Genomic DNA, 20,983 nt, shown 5'->3' with positions numbered 1-20,983 from the left:
TGCCAGGTCTCTTGGCGACTGCATGTCTTTGTCAGGGTCCCGCGTGAATGACAGGACAGAACGAACCCATTGATGCGCTCTCAGAGCTGTCACGGGGTGTTGAGCAACCGGTGTGACGAGCCGGATTAAAACAAAAATCTGCAGACATAAAACAGAGAAGCATGAACACATGAACATGTGTGAGGAGCTACAGGATCAGCGAGTGCTTTCCGAGAGCCCGCTGATGGTTATTGAGCTCTGGACGTGGCGTGATTTAATGTGAACATTTCTGAAGTTCTGAGGTTGTGCAGACATTGTTTACCACATTGTAAACTTGAATTCCATATTAATTCATTTCTGTCTTCCTCTCTCTTTCTCTCCCTCCCTCCCTCTCTCTCTCTCTCTCTCTCTCTCTCTCTCTCTCTCTCTGTGTCTCTCTCTCTCAGACCCCCAGTGCCTGGGCGGACGACAGCGAGGAGAAGAGGCGGAGTTCTCACCAGCGCTCGGCGTCCTGGGGAAGCACTGACCAGCTTAAAGAGGTCAGGATGCTTTTGTACTCCCCCTCTGTCTTGCATTCAGGACCGGGCTGACAGTCATTCTCCCAGTGTTTAGTGGGGTGCAGACACAGGGCAGCATGCTGGGAGGAGGCCGTGGGTCAGGATAGTGCAATGCTTCGGTCAAGCGCAACCAGCACGGTGTCACCCCACATTATTAAAGCCCTCCTCCAGAGAGCGTGGACACACAGTGCATCATCACCGTCACACCCTTTATAGCAGCTTTATAAACTGACCTATCTATTCACCCTTTATCTATCTCATCCTCTTTTCTTTTGTTCCTCCCTCGTACGTCCATTCGATTCACATCCAGTCTGACCTTCCTCTTTATCCCATTTCCTTAAGGAATACACTTGCATCTTTAGCTTAATAGATGTACTTTTAATATATCAAGATCAAAATATAATTGGATGAAATTTAAGAACAATATGAAGACATCAAACCATCTGATTTTCAGAAACACGATTAAGTAACATATCATACACACTGTAAGCAATAAACAAATGATAGCCCACTACCTCTAAAATCCAGGGTTTTAAATCTCAGGGGTGCTATTAACCAGTCAGGCATCTAAGTAGACATAATTGGCTATGTCTTCAGGTTTGGGGGGATTGGTGAACTGCCAACCAGCCTATCCACTGGGAGTTGTGTTCCCAGTGCTGGTCTTTAGCCCAAATAAAAATTAAGAGGGTTGTGTCAGGAAGGGCATCCAATGTTAAACCTGTGCCAAATCAGGTATGCGGACTGGAATGATCCACTGTGGCGACCCCCTAAGTACAGGAGCAGCTGAAATATTTACTCACATTTGCTCACTCATACACAAAAAAACCTTTACTCTGCGGCTTAACTTTTAGGTTCTCTTCTAAATCAAGCGGTTAGCTGAAAATATGAACATTCCATCAATATGTTTATCAAATCTTTACACCAAACAGACCCAGGAAAATTTCACGTTATAAAGGTGGAGGAATGCAAACAGACAAAGGTTTCGATCAGTTAAAGGGCCATTACACAAGCATATAGTGAAGCTCTCTGATAAAATAAACATTTCTGAGGAGCAAAACATTATTTGTTACTACACAGTGCAGATCATACAGAAGTGTTTTAAGGGGTATTTTTGCACCCTTCCCATTTTGGGGGTGGGGGTGAACCTGGGCAACGTGGGATCATTTTCTCCTTATTCCTCATACACATGTCAAATTATTCCAATTTATGAGAAGAATAAGTTTGCATGATAGAGTTAGCATAAGCTTTCAAAAAAGTCAATAAAAGTCTCTTTTTGAGAGGAGAGTTTTCTATAAAGTTTTATCATAAAGCTTCTAAAGCCTGAACAATTCTGGGATCTTTGTTAAGCCAAAGTTAAAGCAGCTTTTTGTTTGCCATGAAATTTTACCTGCCGAATTTGGCTATGTCATTTACTGTGATTAGTTATTTTGCATCACAGAATCCACAAGCATTTTTTTTCTTTCCCTTTTGGCTGCTCCTGTATTTAGGGGTCAGCACAGCAGGTCTGCATGTCTGATTTGGCACCGTTTTTACGCCGACTGCCCTTCCTTTCACAACCCTACTTATTTCTGTCCAGGCCAGGGACTGGCATTGAGGGTGCACTGGACAGTGCTTTTCCCAATGGCTTGACTGTTTGGCCACCACCCCTGCCTTAAACATAATGAAACATGTCTGTGTGGATGCCTTACTGACCAATAGGAAGTGGACTAGCGTATTTTGTCACCTCACCAACCGAGCTCCTTAGAATTCACAAGTGAATCATTTTATTTATTCATTTATTACATTAGCATTTGCCTCTTCTAGCATGGGAAGCCAACTTTCTCAGTTATTCCTGGTCATTTTAAAGCTAGATAGATTTTGTAGTTTACTGTATTTGGGTAATATATTTGCTAGTTTGTTAGTATTAACTTAATTAGGTTGGCTGGTAAGAAACTACAGACAATTCTCAATTTGCAAAGCTGTTGTACACAAACGTTCATTTAGTACTTAATACTAATAACTTTATAGTCTAGTTTCCACACCATAGACTGCCATAGCGTTCTAGGAGCAAAACAATCTAGCATGTTTAATATACACAAGCTTAATTAAAAATAGCTGGTTTAACATGAAGCATTAATGATTTATTCACCTTTATAAAGCCGATAGGAATGAAGTCTCTGGTTCTAAATCTTTGTGTTGAGCAGCGGCTCAAGGGGCCGCAAACATGGACAATAGCTGGTGTCCTGAAGCGTACATGAGTGGATGGTAATAATAGACCTAAAGTACACGCCTGCAGGCTGCACTTCTATGTAGCACAGGTCACAGATAAGTAAATCCAGACTTTAATCTTGTAGATTCCCAGTTTAGGAGCAAATACAACGTGTGCTCATCTGCCCCTCGGTGTACACGTGTGGGACGTGATACTACACAGGATGTTGGAAAGTTTGCAGTGCGTCTAAATTCCTTTTTAAATCATAAATTGTATTTACAAACTAAATGAACACAATGAATCGTCCAATTAGCCATTAATGAAACCCTAAATAAGAGCTAAATTGTTAACAGCACCACAGTGTCTCACTTAAGAACTACTCTCAGTTTCTGTTGTATTTGAGTGAAAGGTTTTTGGTGGGTTCAGTACAGGAAAGGTGTTTACAGTATTATCTGTGGTGATTGTGTACGTGCATTAGTGGTAGAAAGAGGTGATTGGTTGTTTGGTTTGGTTAAAAAACAACACAGTTTACTTTTAGAAGCACTGACAGTATATCAAACCTTTAACACTATACTTCCAGTTACTCTGTCATCACACATTAGTGTGTGTGTGTGTGTGTGTGTGTGTGTGTGTTTTGGCTTGAATTAAGTTAATCATTCTCCATTCGGTCACTGGGACACATCTGCTGCCCCTCTCGCCCTCCCTCCCTCACACACACACACACACACACACACACATATTCTCTGTATTATAGTGGAGACCTACACCGCTCATCTGTCTCACTCAGCCACCAATACTGACCCAGCACTGGCCTGTTCGTCTCTGCTTCACACACACACACACACACACACACACACACACACACACACAAAGCCCACACAGCCCTATTGAGGCCTGCTGGCTTAGGAATTTGTCTTTAGAAGATAGCAGTTCTGCAGGCTGTTAGCCATTGTGCTGCGGCTGAAGGAGATTATGCTAACGTGTCATTAGTTTCTCTACTCCCCGCCATCACTCATTTATTGATTAAATGAGGCAGGCTCTTCGTTTCAGCCAGATATCGGATCTCCTGTCCTCATGCTGTACTTCTGTCTGTGCGTTTGTGTGTGTGTGCAGAGCACATGTGAGAGTAGCAAGTAGCACGATGCCTAGTGGGCCATAATGATGTGTGTGTGTGTAGTATAGTGTAAGAGGTTAAGATTATGTATTACATGCATTAAGGCTAAGCAGTATGGCAAAAATGGAACACCAACGTTCAATAAGGTGTCATAAAAATAAAAATAACCACCTCCAACCTAGTTGTTTTTTCTTAAATATTGTTTGTAACTTAAGTCGTGGCTACTTGTCAGCATTTCATTTTAAAACGTGTATTTATTACTTTATCTAGCCTTCTAAGAGCTAAACGATCTAGCTAAATTCATGTATACAGGCTTCATCAAAAATAACTGGTTTAACATAAAATGTTCATAATTTAAGCACCTTTATGAAGCCGATAGGAATTAAGTCACTGGTTTTCAGTCTTATTTGTTAGCAAGGGCTCAAGGGGTCTCAAACATGGAAGTGCGGCCTGCAGGCGTGTACTTTAGGTCTATTATTACCATCCATTCATGTGCCAGCTATTGTCTGTGTACCACAGGTTGCAGTTAAGTAAATCCAGACTTTAATCTTGTAGATTCCCATTTTAGGATCAAATACAATGTGTGCTCATATGCCCCTTGGTGTGGAACTGTGGGACGTGAAGCAGCCTCGTGCTACTCCACAGGATCTTGGAAATTTGAAAAAGCATTTAGGTGTTTTTGTATTTTTACTTTACTTTAAAAATGACTGTGTTTAGACTGTGTTTAGTGTTACATTAAATACACTGTAGGCTAAACAGACACTGTGTTTATCCACAGCAATACATCACAAACACACACACACACACACACACACACACACACACACACACTTAACTTTTCAAAACCTACAACTTTTGTCACAAAAATACCTGTAAATCCCATAAACAGAAAGCATTACAGGTGGCTGAAGGGAGCTGATGCCTGGAGCAAATGATAAAACTGTGGCAGTTCAAACTCCCCAAAACTGTCCAGTACCATGACAGGGGGAAAACCAAAACCACTGCGTTAATCCTACTCACTGTGTTGAAGAGGTTGTGTGGTGCATATCTCTCTGTATGAGGTCTTGCAGGTGGTACATGGAGGTTTTTGTTCAGTCAGGGGACAGAATCAAAACAAAAGATCTAAATTGAGATTATGTGGTACATTTATTGTTTCAGACTGAGCCTTGTGACAAATCTATAGGAATCTACATAAGAATCCATAAGTAATCTACATAGTCTCAAAATACATAATAGCAAAAAGAGGAAAAAACTTAATTTTAAAGAATATTAACAAAAAATAATTTTAATGAATCTAAAAAAATGCATTTGTTACATTTTTAAAATTCTGTTTCTATATTTTTCCTTTTCCTCCCAATCTAGTCATTTGAATTCCCCAGTTGTATCTCCTCTACTGCTACAAACGCCTAATCAAGGAGGGCTGTACCTAACACGCTCCCTTCAACATGAGTGTAGTAGCCAACCTCTTCTTTACCCAGGGATTGGGGGCGGCACGATGGCTCAGTGCTTAGCAAGAAGGTCCTGGGTTCGATCTTCAGGTGGGGCGGGGCGGTCTGGGTCCTTTCTTTGTGGAGTTTGCATGTTCTCCCCGTGTCCAAAGACGTACAAGAGAGGTGAACTGGAGATACTAAATTGTCCATGACTGTGTTTGATATAACCTTGTGAACTGATGACTCTTGTGTAAGGAGTAACTACCTGTCCTGTCATGAATGTAACCAAAGAGTGTAAAACATAACATTAAAATCTTAATAAATAAATACCCAGGGATTGGTATCATGTATGGAGAGTCTAGCTCTGCAGGCGCCATTGAACCCGCCAGCTTGGGCAGAAATTGCAGCAAGACTGAGCAATCCTTTTAGCAAATCCGGTCTGTGTGGGCACCCAGCCAGCCGATAGGAGAGCTGAGATTCTTGAGAACTGGAGATCTCATCATTGATGGGGTTGCATTTTTACCTCTTGACCACCTGATGTAAACACATGCTGGTTATAGTAAACTTGTCTGGTCTGCTAAGAGTCTCTACAGTCAGCTACAGTGATAGTATAGTGGACATGCAGTGGTACCCTAGTAAAAAAGTTCAACAGATCTATCAGTATTGATTTCTCATTAGTACAGATCTAGTTGTAGGCTTAAAAGAGTATTGCAATGTTTATTAGTACCTTTTCATCAAGATAAAATAAACAAGAACAAACGTATTCACAGTAAGCAGTAGTTGACTGGACATAAGTGTAATTTTGTAAATAAAAGACGGCTTTCAAAAGCTAACCACTGTTTTGCAAGCCTAAACATCATAATGCATGTTGTTTAACCTGAAAATCAAAAGCACTGAGATAAAATATTTGGTCGTATCACCCACCTGAAGTGCATCAGTGTGTCTGAGGGAAGTGTAGCGTGGCGGTGGTGCCGAGGGTAATCACAGAAAAATGTACGGAGCCATGCTGGCTGTGTGGGGTCTCATTCCTCATACTGTTCTCTCTCTCTGCTTCAGCCCACAACTCTCCCTGCATAAACCTACAGGCTTTAGGTGTGTCTCTCAAGCTGTTTGTACCGTTTTATCCCTCAGATATGTCTGCCTGACTGACTCTGAGGTTAGCTTCACGTTTGCTTATAATCATCTCTTTTTTCTGTCTGTTTCTCAGATTGCTAAATTGAGGCAGCAGCTCCAGCGGAGCAAGCACATCAGTCGACACCATCGAGATAAAGAACGAAAATCCCCCTTCAATGGCAACCATGCTGCCATCAACCAATCACAGGTGAGCCCACATCTCAAATCACTGTGCATTATATTCTTGATCCCATACATCATGTACTTAAAGATACCACTACAGTGGTATTTATAGATAAAGCCCCCAGGATTCTTCTATAGCTATATTTTAATCCCTAGTTACTACAAAATACAAGATTAAATGCAATAAGGCTGTGTTTATACTTGTAATTCAGTTCTCTTGGTCCAGACAAACCCAAGAAAATTATACATTTGGATATTTGAGTACTGATTTACCTTACCATATGATGCACATATGATGTATATTGTCAGTCAGTCATGTAACAGACTTTTCTATAATGCAGTACATTGAGAATATTCCTTGTATGTCCTTGCATATTGCATACATGTATCATCATTCTCTCTATTCTGTGTTGCACCTTAAAATGCCTCAGTAAAGTACAGTTTCCCGGGTTCTAATCTAGGCTCTGTTACCGGTCGGCTGGGCGCCCTCTAGCAGGCACAATTGGCTAATGCCTGCAGCAGACATAATTGGCTTCCAGTCTGCTGGGTGGGAAAGACAGGACTAAGGTGTGGGGGTATCAACACTGTGTGAGGACCTTGGTTGCCCAGGGTGCCTGTACAGGAAGTAGAGGAGTGCAGAGATGAGGGCGTGGCTCTCTGTACACGAAGCCTATCTCATGTGCAAATGCACCGAAGTATGGGTGAATAAGGAGGGACTGGTAGAACTGCACATATGTCTGATGGAGTGTGTGTCAAGTGAATATACTTCCTCCTTGGATGCTGTCAGGGTCCCCAGAAACGAATTGGCTACACTAAATTGGGAGAAAATGGGGGTTAAATGCATAAAAAGAGAATAAAAAAATGTGCTTGCTTACAGTCAGAACCACCGCTGTAAAGACCTGGCTTCAAGTATCCTGGTCGGACACACTACATACGCAACTGGCCATGTTTAGGAATGGAAGACCAAATTGCAAGTCAATTTCCTGTCGACAAGAGTGACGCCTACTGTCAGATTGAGACGTCGGAATAAATAGAGCATAGCGAGTTCCTTCATACGTACTAAAGCTCACTGGAGTTGCAAAAGCTACAATTCATCACTATCACTTTAAAATCGAACAAAAGTTGGTATACAGTAATTAAAAGTATCAATAGATGTTTAAAACCACAGTTGGAATAGAGGCTGGAATAGAAAACAGGCTGGAATAGAAAACTGTGTTGTACACCAATAACATACAGCAAAATGAGCATGATTGGCTAGTCTGTCTGGATTGGTAGAACAACATTACAGTCTTTCGTGACAGTGAAAGCAACACTAGCCTGTCTCAGGCACCTGTGGGTTGGAGAACTGATGGGGACAGTTAGTGTCCTTTAGCACAGTGGTCCCCAACCACCGGGCCGCGGTGGGCTATTTATTACCGGGCCGCACAGAAAGAATGAATAATTAGAGATCGCTAGAAAAGCAGTTTTCACTGCTTCTATTTCGGGTGTTATTGTCACCTTTAGGTGGGAGCAGCGTCTCATTTCAGCGAAAAAAGCTAATTTTACATTGTTTGTGAGCAATATGATTAAATCTTCCCTTCCTCATCGGTCCGTGAACTTATATCTTATATGAAACTGGTCCGTGGTGCAAAAACGTTTGGGAAACGCTGCTTTAACACACTGAGGGGCTCGGTGGGTAGCACTTTCGCCTCACAGCAAGAAGGTCCTGTGTTTGATTCCCAGGTGGAGCGGTGTGTTCTCGCCGTGTCTGTGTGGGTTTCCTCCCACAGTACAAAGACGTGCAAGTGAGGTGAACTGGAGATAACCTGAACTTGAACTGATGAATCTTGTGTAACGAGTAACTACCTGTCTTGTCATGAATGTAACCAAAGAGTGTAAAACATGACGTTAAAATCCTAATAAATAAATAAATAAATAGCACACTGAGCTGCCCAGTAATGCTGCATAAGCTGTATGCAGTTTGAAATGAGGTGAATATTTGCTTCAGTTGTTTTGAATGAAGCACACGCTAGCCCTTATTTTGGTTAGACTGGTAGCCTGTGTCTCACAGGAGCAACCCTGTTAGTGGATTAAAATAGTAGAAAACGAGGCATCGAATTTGCTAAGCACTTAACTTCAGTAGCGGCTCTCTTGACGTCTGTTTTTGTGATGTTTGTGCAGTTTCTCTGGTAACTCTGCAAACCGTATTGTATTTCTAGCCGGCTTTCTTAATTTCCTTCCCTTTCTCTGTATCATCCCTCCTATTTTTTTTCTCTTCACTTCTTTCTCTTCTCATTTTTCTGCCTCCTGTCAGGCACTATTTATACCGCTGGGGCAAAGCAGCTGTGAAGCCTCCTTTGGTGTAAATGAAGAATCATAAATCACCTCAGTGTTAAGAAAGTTTCTAAAAGTGCCATGTCAGCACAGATAGGCCTGAGAATGCTTGTGGAAGACCTTGATGGATGATGCATTATGGGATTTGTTGACACTGTTGCTAAGCTAGAGCTTAGATTAGACTGAGTTTTGCCTCTTCCCCAAACCTGGACTGGATTGTTTATTAAACGTGTTCTTACTAAATTGCCAGAATGCATAATAGCTGTGTTAATTAATCCACTGTATGTTGTTATCAACACCACACTCAACTCAACTCAAAGAAGCTTTATCGGCATGACAAATAAGGACATTCGTATTGCCAAAGCTCAGTTACGGAGAAAAATAAAAATAACAATAAAAAAATTAAATAAAAAAATTAAATAAAATGAAATAATAATATAAACATTGCAAATAATAACAATAAAAAAGGTAACATTACCAGTAATGAGGTAGTAATAAAGATTAGTTGTGTGTGTGTGTAGAGTGCTGCTACACACACATACACACACACACACATGCACTTATCGGGCAGGAGTGTGTGGTTTAGTCTGAAAGCGTGTGTGTTGGGGCTTTAGCAAGGCCAGGTGCAGGCGTGAACGCTCTTCAGTGTGAAAGGCTTCTCTTCATCAGAAGAACGGCTGAATAAATTACTCCGAGCACACTCGGGTCCTCCGCTCGCTCTCCTATTCCCCCCTCTGTGTTTTGTGTTTGCTCATGAATTAGACCCGAGCGTGGCAAACGCCCCTCACGCCCGCTCTTATACTGTACCGTAGCTGCCAGCCGGTCAATTAAAGGCCACACTCCGTCCTGCTGTCCCTCTCTGCGGGTGCAGGAGAGGGAGGCGAGCTCGTTGTGTGGTTGTTGTTTTTTTTGTTCCTGTGGCGAACTAAAGCACCATCTGTCGCCCTACTGTATTGAGCCGGCTGTACTGTACGTAGCCCAGATTTTCTTCTGAGACACAAACACCGGGATTAAAAAGCTTATAGGTCTGCAGGACGGCTCGATTCATTCAACTTTAAACCCGAGTGTGTTGTTAGGCTGCGCTGTTTAATGCTGAGAGGACTGGAATGCTGGGTTGTTTTGGGAGCGCTCTCAGCTAAATCTTTTTGGTTTAGGCTTTCAAGGCTGGTTTTCCCAGGCTGGAATTTATACAGTGTAGCCTGTGTATGAGAAAACACATTAAAAATCATCCAGCAGATTGTATACACTCACTGAGCACTTTATTAGGTAATACTACACTCATTCTTTGAGTATTTTATAAGCTACACCTACCATACACAATAACTTCATGGGTATACAGTTACTGACCCATCTGTTGCTCTATACACTCCCCTGTACCCTATTTTTCAATAGAAAGGGACCCACATATGACCAGATGCTTTTTGGGTGGTGGACCGTTCTTGGCACTGCACGATGTGTAAAATAATGTCACTTGTTGTACTGGTATGAATTTATCAGGTGCAGCAATGTTGTTGGGATTTTCAAACACCTCAGTGGGGCGGCACGGTGGCTCAGTGGGTAGCACTGTCACTGTCTTACAGAAAAAAGGTCCTGGGTTCGATTCCTAGGTGGAGTGGTCGGCGTCTTTTCTGTGTGGAGTTTGCATGTTCTCCCCGTGTCTGTGTGGGTTTCCTTCGGGAGCTCCAGTTTCCCACAGTACAAAGACGTGCAAGTGAGGTGAACTGGAGATACAGCATTTTGACTGTGTTTGACATTACAGAACCAGCATCAGTAACTACCTGTCCTGTCATGAATGTAACCAAAGCGTGTAAAAGATGACGGTAAAATCCTAATAAATAAATAAATGAACACCTCAGTGTCAATGCTAGGGGAAGCAAAGTGTTCCAACCAGAAATAGCAAGCCTGCAGTGTCCTGTTATCAGGAAGTGTCCACTATCAAAAGACACCGACACAACAAATAGAAGGCAGATCTAGTCTCTGACTGTATACCTACAATCGATCGTATCAGGTGTGTTCATAACTAAGAGGCCAGGACGTGTAAACAATATTTAAACATCCCAACAACACTGCTACACCTGCTACACTCATACCAGAGCAACACACTACCATGTCATTACCATGTTTGTGTCATTGCAGTGCTGTGAATGCTCCACCACCCAAACATCATCTGGTCAGTGGGGTCCAATAGGGGTTCATTTTCGATTGATTAATACCCAGTTTTTGTGTATGGTTGTTGTGAGGTTATAAAATAATTGATGGATATACATATTATAGGGTGACCATATTTTGGTTTTTAAAAAAGAGGACGCCTGGTTTGGGGAAGATGGGGGGGGGGGGGGGGGATTTCATGTCGTTGGTGAGACCAGGGCGATGTGTATGGGGTAGAGGTTTAAATAGTTCACAAATGAGTCAATAACCATCCAGCTGTGTTACTGAACTGTAATAAATGTACAGCTGCTCTTTAACAAGGGCCTTTATGGTCAGATAATCTTATTCCTTCACATTCAGCGTTAAGCCCTAAACAATAATAACAACAAATTAAAATCTTACATATTAGATAGGTGTACTTAATAAAATGCTAAGTGAGTATATTATTTGCCATTGGACACACAGATTTACCATGTAAGTTGTGGGGGTTTTTTTTTCTCATTTTTGTTGTCTCTGTGAGGTTTATTTGTTTGGGGCAGGGGGGGGGGGGGGGGGGGGGGGGGGGGGGGGCAGTTTTCCTGTGTCAGGCTGCTTTCCGGTTCACATTAGGCTAATGAAAAGCAGGTGAGAGTCTGCTGCAGGCACGGCTGTATAACCAGACTTAATCACAGCAGAGCCCAGATTGTTCGGACCTTCGAGCAGGAGGGGGGGGCTGATTCAGTGTCAAGGCTGAGCTGTGAGGGGGTGTGTGTTGTAAATCTTGATGTGTGTGTGTGTGTGTGTGTGCACCCTTCCTAATTACTGAGTTCAGGTGTTCCAGCCACAGTGATTGCTTATAGATCTAAATGTGTGGCATGTCTGTCACTCTTTTTGTGAGTAAATAATGGGAACACACACTTCTGTACTTTCATTGCAGGGCTGCACTCACATCCACCGTTATATTTCTGGGCACACAAACATTCTCAAGCTCTACAGCGGCCACTAGTGTCTGAAAGGAGAAGAGCGCTTTCCATGCCTGTACTGTTCCTGGCATGCTGAGGGGAAATGATAAAGCACCCTGCTCTATTCTGCTTGGGTTTGATCAGATTTCAGAGCCAGGAATGAATTCCGCTCCGTCGGTGCCTCCTCCCGTGGCCAGCCTGCGGTTTCACACGTGTTTTCCTTGGATTCTGGCTTTGACGTGGAGGAGTGGGTTCTCGATGGCTGGTGATTTGTTACAGCATGTTATTCAGATAGCAGACCACAACAGAGGGAACAGATTTGTATCGAGTTTAAACTGCGCTAAACTGTTGTCGGTGACGCATGGGCGCTTTTGTAGTCGATCTTACAAATGTGTCTGTAGTCTGTAGAGGAAGAGAAAGGAAGTGTGTGTATGCATGTGTGTGCCGTCAGGCCTTTGTGTTCCAGAGGCCGTCCACAGTTCAGAGCTGGTAAACAGCCATGGCCTCGTGAATCTCCTGATTTTTATAAATGCCAAGACGGGGAAACGAGGCCGGGTGTGAATACATCCATGGCAGCTATCAGACGCTGGAGACGGTTCAAAGGGATTTTTTTATCTGACCTCCATGTTTAAAGGCTAGCTGTAGTAACCAGCACAAACCACTGAGAAAAGGCCATTTACTTACTGCCAGTAACAGATTCACAAGGATGAGCATAAAGAAGACAAGTATTTATCACTTAGAACTTGAGCTGAAGTCAAAAGAGTACAACAGTTTTTATTCCATACATAAAGAAAAAACACCACGGTTCCTTAAAGGTTTACAGTTAGTTATAAGATATACCAAGTAACAATAAACACACAGGAACTTATATAATAATTTTGTTAATTTAAATTTGAAGATAGTTCCATAATGTTATTTCAAACATCATGCCCCAAGTCCTTTAATTGATTGATTAACTGCAACTGCTGGTGTATTTTTGTTCTCATATAAATAAGAATAGATAATAATATAAATCTTCACTTATAACACAATAAATGGAACAATGGTCACCTGCCAAGGTCAAGAACAAACGTCACCTTATACTAAAATGATTGGATACCAGACCTAAACCACTAAAACGAGTCTTTTGTTAGTTACACTGTCCACTGTCAAGGCGACTTAATGAAATGGGCTTGGAGCAGTGGTTTCTAAACTTTTACAGACATATCACACCTGTAAATATTCTCCCTTTTCAACACCCCATAATAGCAGTGGACTTACGATGCTCTTCTGTAACAATTACAAATGTAAAATGTGTTATTTCTATTATAATTATTTGCTAGTGTTCATTCAGTCATTGTCTGTTTTAGCATCGCTTTATCCTATTTAGTGTCACAGTGGGTCTGATTCACTGTAAAACACCCTGGACTGGTCGCCAGTCCATCACAGAGCAAACACACACATACACACTCATACCTAGGTGGACTTTAGTATCTCCAGTTCACCTCACTTGCATGTCTTTGAACTGTGGGAGGAAACCAGAACTCCAGGAGGAAACCCATGCAAACTTGGGGAGAACATGCAAACCCAAAACGCTCTACCAGCAAATTAAACCCAGGACTTTCTTGCTGTGAGGCGCCAGTGCTACCCACCAATCCACAGTGCTGCCTATTTGCCAATAGTAGGATTAAAAAAACTTAAGACATCATTTAATTTACTGAACTTTGTTTTGGGTCACTGATATTTGCTTTTCTGTTTTGAAATGTGTTGCTAATTTATATCAGGACCTCCTAGACCTCCTAGTAGCTGTGTTTAGTTTTTCAATGTATTAAAAATGTATCATTCTGGGCCTTAATCAGTTTACTCTTTACACTTTTTGAGAGAAGCCTGTATTCGACACCTCTATTATATGGTTTTTAAACATACATCAACCTGTTTAGCACTAACTGTAGGTAAAAGAATCTTAGTTGATTGATGGACATTTTAAACATATATAAATGATGATAGATAATACAGTGAGATAATTAGTCTTGTCTTAAATGGGGATGTAACGATACACTCTACCAACGATGCGATGCGATTCACGATACTGGGTTCATGATATGATTTTTTTTCCTGATTTTTTTTAAACAAAATGAATTGAAGACAAATTATGACACAGTTTCCTTTTATTATTTCTCTTAAAAAAAATAAAATAAAATACTGTATTTGTGCTTATCTTTTATTTATCTAAATAATGAATGATCTTTTATTTCTGAGGTAGGTACAAACTCTGCCAAATAATGTTTATTGTGTAAAAAAAACTGAAATGAAATAAATCCCACATTAAATAAATAAATGAATAATACAAATAAAGAAAGCATCCTCACATAAATAAATTTGGCTGGAAAATTCCGAACCTGGCAACCCTGTAGTGACGTCAACCAGACGAGGTGAATAGTGCCAGGGCCCTCTGCTGTTTAAAGTGAATATCAATTCATTATACATGTAAACCGATTTTTAACTGTCTTGTGGTGCATCGTTACATCCCTAGTCTTAAAGAATGAGCTCATAATTAATGTACCACATCATAATGAGAACTATTTGATTACCTGCCTAACTTTAAGATTCTGCAAAATATTAACAGGTATAAAGACGACTTTGCGTTTCATTTTTGCACTTTTAGGTCAACATACAACTTTACTAAATCAAAAACATCAGCAAATTACACCAGTGTTCAGTCAGATCTAACACTGTTGGTGCAGTGATCTCAGTACTGCATTGTGCATGCTCAGCAGTCCAATTCTTTTTACCTCCCACACATACCCATGGTTCCAGTGTTCGTACCCTTGTTACTTGTGACTGATTTGGCGCCAAACAGACATAGCGGTACTCTGGGGTGGGGCGAGCAGCTGATTGGCAGGGCACTGTATAAAAAAGAGAATCCCTGTGAATAAAAACTTATCCAGGGGGTGGTTGAGGATGGGGGGGGTCTCAACCTGTTAAGGGGTCCGAAATTTCAACAGGCGCCAATGCCAATTGGTCACGTGTACCACGTCATAGAATGTGCAAGACTAAGCAGTCAAAATGAAAACAGTTCAAAACAGAGAGGATGTCTTTGTCCATTAAAAGCATGATTTTGTATTCCTTAATGTCTAAGATTTTTGTTTCTTAAAAGTGTACCAGTGTCATTTCTGTACAGCACAGACACTGCATGAATATAGATTGTACCAGCTAATCACTGGATCCCTTAACAAAAGTGCAAATATTTTACCAACAGCCAGTCGAAATTAAAATGATTTTTATTTAGTTTCAGTGCAGATTCTAAGATTCTGGCTACTGAAAGCTGGTAAGTCAGTGGCTGTGAGGGCGGCACGGTGGCTCAGTGGGTAGCACTGTCGCCTCACAGCAAGAAGGTCCTGGGTTTGATCCCCAGCTGGGGCGGTCCGGGTCCTTTCTCTGTGGAGTTTGCATGTTCTCCCTGTGTATTTGTGGGTTTCCTCCGGGTGCTCCGGTTTCCTCCCACAGTCCAAAGACATGCAAGTGAGTTGAACTGGAGATACAAAATTGTCCATGACTGTGTTTGATATAACCTTGTGAACTGATGAATCTTGTGTAACGAGTAACCGTTTCTGTCATGAATGTAACCAAAGTGTAAAACATGACAATAAAATCCTAATAAACAAACTGACAGTGGCTGTTAAGAGCAAGAGCAAGTCTTCCTGAGTTCTAGTGTGCCTCACAGATCTGATGAGAATTAAGGTGGTTGAGGAACATCTGCTCTTTGAGAGGCCTTAACGAAAGTGTTATCTCATGCTGTATTGCTAATGCAGTCTCTGTTCGGCGTTGTCACGGTGAATGTTCCAGTTAGTTTTATTGTTTCCCATTTAGGCCAGTTTCTGTTTCTCAGTCAAATGGAAAAACCTGCCATTTGATGTGGCTCCTTGTGCATGGACTGACTGTTTCTTCATGCAGACATGACAACAGGAAATCGGTGTGGACTGAGAGGTCATAATGAAACCCGTTTGCTCAAAATAATGAACCACAAAGTCGCACTACTTACGACAGTGAATGTGTTTTTGTTTTGGCTTTAATGTACAGTTACACCAGCAGGCTTGAATAAACACTTCTTAAAATATGATGATTAGCAAACCAGACTTTCAAAACGGCAATAAAGTCTAGTTCAGCTCACAGCTCTGTGTAAATGACTCTACAATCTGCCCTTGTGGATTTACCACTTTAAAACTCCAGAATACACAGATATATACACTGTTCAGCCATAACATTAAAACCACCTCCTTGTTTCTACACCCACTGTCCATTTTATCAGCTCAATTTACCATATAGGAGCACTTTGTAGTTCTACAATTACTGACTGTAGTCCATCTGTTTCTCTACATACTTTTTTTTAGCCTGCTTTTACTCTGTTCTTCAATGGTCAGGACCCCCACAGGACCACCACAGAGCAGGTATTATTTAGGTGGTGGGTCATTCTCAGCACTGCAGTGACACTGACATGGTGGTGGTGTGTTAGTGTGTGTTGTGCTGGTATGAGTGGATCAGACATAGCAATGCTGCTGGAGTTTTTAAATACCGTGTCCACTCACTGTCCACTCTATTAGACACTCCTACCTAGTTGGTCCACCTTGTAGATGTAAAGTCAGAGACGATTGTTCATCTATTGCTGCTGTTTGAGTTAGTCATCTTCTAGACCTTCATCAGTGGTCACAGGATGCAGCCCACGGGGCGCTGTTGGCGGAATATTTTTGGTTATTGGACTATTCTGAGTCCAGCAGTGACATTGAGGTATTTAAAAACTCCAGCAGTGCTGCTGTGTCTGATCCACTCATACCAGCACAACACACACTAACACACCACCACCATGTCAGTGTCACTGCAGTGCTGAGAATGATCCACCACCCAAATAATATCTACTCTGTGATGGTCCTGTGGGGGTCCTGACCATTGAAGAACAGGGTGAAAGGGGGCTAACAAAGCATGCCGAGAAACAGATGTACTACAGTCAGTAATTGTAAAACTACAAAGTGCTTCTGTATGGTAAGTAAAGCCGATAAAATAAACAGTGAGTGTAGGAACAAGGAGGTGGTTTTAATGTTATGGCTGATCGGTGTATACTGTAACAGTATTGCAAACGTGTCTGCTAATTGTCAAGAATGTAAATGTAAATCTTGTTTAATAAAATCTGGCTTATAAAACAATGACCTGATGCCTGGTTGCCAAACCTGACGAGCATTTGCTTTTTTGTACCTTGTTTTCTTTTCTACCCCGCTGCTCATTTGTAAACCATAATTCCCAGGATGCACCTTCTAACGTTCCAAAATCCAGGAACCACAGAGGCAGAATAGCTATTTCCATGTTCAAAAGGGGCATTAACCCCAGTGTGTTCACTCCCCTTAGCTTCTGACCTTTCCCAGTATACAAACAGGGGGCTGAAACTCCCACACGCTCTACCCAGCACACCTCACACATTAGTAACCGCACCATTCCGTCTGGAGTGCAGCGGCTGAAAAATGATATCAGGTTTCCGATACTCTTTACTATAGTACTCGTGAAGCACTGACCTGCCTGTGCCTCTTCTGCTGACCGGCCTGGTGTATCAGTATTGCTTATAGTGTGAAATGACCTAAAGACCTACAGCACTTGGTCTGATCTTTGTCTTTGCTATTAAAGCCCCCCACATAGATCAGGGGTAGTGCTTGACATCCCAGCAAAGCAAACCACAGGAAAATTGACTTGTAAACAAATATTTGTCTCCTAGTGAACAGTTGCTAGGACAGCATCACTTAACCATCACTCATTGTTTAAGTGTGACCTTAGAGGTCGAGGCTAGACGCAATGTCTGTGTTGTTTTTAGAGATCCGAGTATTCTGATTTAAAATGTAAAGCAGGATATTTAGGACACAGCAGCTCTACTCTTATCTGTTCTCTGGCAGAATTGATTGAATTTTTGGTGTTATGCCCCAATATTTCATGCTATTATGACACTCTTCGTGCTTTTTATTCCTGATTTCCAGTTTTTCCGCGCTCTGTTTGGCTGTTTTAAATCATTGGGCTTTAAACTAGACGTTCATTAGTACACTCTATGACCGAACATCAGTAATTGTGAACATATGAAGGGAAATGAGCCCACAATGAACGATTTATTGGACTTGGTGATTGACGTCACGGCCGCAGTTTATTTGTTATCTTTGCAGCATGAGTTGTCTTGTTTATATCAGAATTAATGTTTCACATGAGGCAGCACTGAGAGTTTAGAGGTTGTTTTTAGAGTTTGCTTGTTTTAATGTTTTGTTTTTGTTCAATTGCTCTATTAAAAAGTCACTGGAATAAGCATTAGCTGTAACGAACTACAAAGAATGCAAGAGAACATGGTTAGGACTGTTGGGTTAACAGATACACCGATCAGCCATAACATTAAAACCACCTCCTTGTTTCTACACTCACTGTCCATTTTATCAGCTCCACTTATTATATAGAAGTACTTTGTAGTTCTACAATTTTACCTGCTTTTACCCTGTTCTTCAGTGGTCAGGACCCCCTACAGGACCACCACAGAGCAGGTATTATTTGGGTGTTGGATCATTTAAAAACTCCAGCAGCGCTGCTGTGTCTGATCCACTCTTACCAGCACAACACACACTAACACACCACCACCATGTCAGTGTCACTGCAGTGCTGAGAATGACCCACCATCCAAATAATACCTGCTCTGTGGTGGTCCTGGGAGAGTCCTGACCATTGAAGAACAGCATGAAAGGGGGCCAACAAAGCATGCAGAGAAACAGATGGACTACAGTCAGTAATTGTAGAGCTACAAAGTGCTTCTATATGGTAAGTGGAGCTGATAAAATGGACAGTGAGTGTAGAAACAAGGAGGTGGTTTTAATGTTATGGCTGATCAGTGTATAAGCTATAGAACTGAATGAAAATGTTTATTGATGCATACAAGCCATGAATATAGCATAATTTAACATCATTTAGATTTAAAATATAAAACATTTCATTCTCTTGACAAATATTCATGTGCACTAGTACTCAACCCCCAGACTTGTTGATATGAAACTGTGACATGGTTTATCCTGTGATGGGACACTTTAAGCTTGTTGGTTATTAGTTAAATTGAAATTGGCTAAATTTGCATCCCTAGTTTGAGTTTTGTGCTTGTCGTAACTCTGTTAAAACTCTTATTTTAAAATGATCAACAATCAAATCAACAATGTTCCCTTATTTTCTCAGTACAAGAAGATGTATTGCATTATCCCCCACGCAGATCCAATAGAGAGAGATTAGACTGACTGACTCACACTCTGGATGGATCATCCACAGGTCCCGAAGGGCTAAAGTTTATGCCATGCTCGGTTGTGTGGTTTGGCGTATTGAGTTGAAAGAGGGCCTGGATGTATAGAGATGTTAATGAGGGTTCGGGGCGCAGGCTGATCTGCCATGCTTAAAGAGACTGTCCCGACGGGGCCACACAGCTCAGTCACGTCCTCCTACTGCACCCACATTGTTCCCTTCACCCCCTCAACCCAGGACTGCAAAGGAGGAGGGGAGGAGAGGGAGGTGAAGAGAGAGAAGTGGGTGATTTCTGGAACAGGGAGAGAGCTGAAGGGGGAGGATGAAACAGAAAGCGGGTGTGGAATGTGCAAATGGTGAGAGAGGAGAAACTGAATGGATGGAAGCAGGACAGAGAGGGAGGGAGCTGAGAGAGGGAGGTGAGAGAGAGAGAGAGAGAGAGAGAGAGAGAGAGAGAGAGAGAGAGAGAGAGAGAGAGAGCAGGGACGCTGGCACAGAGCGTGAACTGAGGACTGTGCCGAGCTGAGGGGGTAGAAGCACAGAGAATGGTGGTAGAGATCAGATCTGCTCTCAGGATGACCGGAAGTACTCTCTCAAGAAAGGTGAAGCTGCTTTTCTATTTTACCACCATCTCTGTATCAGTTTAGATATGATCACATGGTCCAGGTTGAAGTGTTTACATTGTTCGTACATGTTTTGCTAAGTTTGTGTCATACATCTGTGTTTGTGTTACGTGTGTATATAGGCAGAAGCTCTGGGTAAGGATCTGAAATCCACCAGGAAGACAGCATTACATAACACTGGGATCTACAATAAAAACTATTCAGTGGTGCAATAGAGGCCTTCAGTCTGTGTGTCAATAAAAATGTGTGTTAGTCCATATGCCTCTGTTAGCATAGCATTGTTATGATGTGATTAGACCGGCGGATGAGTTGATATGTTCGGTTAGACCTGTACACCTATGTTACTTCTTGTGTACATGAAGAACATGACCATTTCATCGCCTCATCATCATTCTTAATGACCATTTTATCACCTCACCATGTTTCTTGCCTCATTTGCACGCTTGCCTACAACCTCAGAGCATGTGGGATCGGAACACATGCCCATACAGAGAATCATAGCTTTGCTTTGTTTGTGTCTTTCAGGCTCCCGTTCCAAAGAGCGTTCTGATCCCAATCCCCATCTCCAAGTCCTCCGTCTCACGCTTCCGCAACAGTGTCGAGGGTCTCAACCAGGAGATCGAGCGCATCATCATCCGGGACTCGGGAGACAAAGATGAACAGTTTATTGTAAGTACTGGGTTACGCACTGTGGCGGCAAATGCGACCTCTGCTGGCTGGTCTAGGTGCCTGCATAATAGGGACGGAAATCACAAAGCATCATGAAGCATATTTCCAAACGCAGTACGGCTCTCAGTCTCTGTGCGACTCCACCTCTGGCAGGTGAAAAGAAGCAGCCAGTAACTGCACGCGCTGGAAGGTGTTCATGATAGCATGCAGCTCTCTGGTCAGGGGAGGGGTGGTTTAAGCAGCAGAGGTAATACAATCGGGGAGGTGGAAACTGGTTTAGTACGTACTATGTGGTTTGTGTAGCAGCACCAAGTCATTTATTTGAAAATGCAGATCAACCTAAAAGAGTGTATTTGAAGAACAACATAAGAACATCACTTGGAAAGAATGATAGACTGATGTGAGAACTATGTACTCTTTTCTGCCATGAATAAAACTATGGTGTTAGCA

The 20,983-nt window shown here is 42.0% G+C and overlaps 1 protein-coding gene across 1 annotated transcript in view; it reads left to right on the top strand.

Moving 5' to 3' along the window:
* fam117bb (family with sequence similarity 117 member Bb) overlaps positions 1–20,983 on the top strand; it is a 68,689-nt gene that overhangs the window by 43,110 nt on the left and 4,596 nt on the right. Inside the window, 3 exon segments of the mRNA XM_063006342.1 lie at positions 426–518; positions 6,476–6,589; positions 20,390–20,533. Coding sequence (XP_062862412.1) covers positions 426–518; positions 6,476–6,589; positions 20,390–20,533 — 351 coding nt within the window.

The sequence above is a fragment of the Trichomycterus rosablanca genome, chromosome 12 (genome assembly GCF_030014385.1).
Source record: "Trichomycterus rosablanca isolate fTriRos1 chromosome 12, fTriRos1.hap1, whole genome shotgun sequence".
Classification (NCBI taxonomy): domain Eukaryota; kingdom Metazoa; phylum Chordata; class Actinopteri; order Siluriformes; family Trichomycteridae; genus Trichomycterus; species Trichomycterus rosablanca.
Note: the sequence above shows the minus strand (reverse complement) of the source record. Positions and strands in the feature narration are given on the sequence as shown.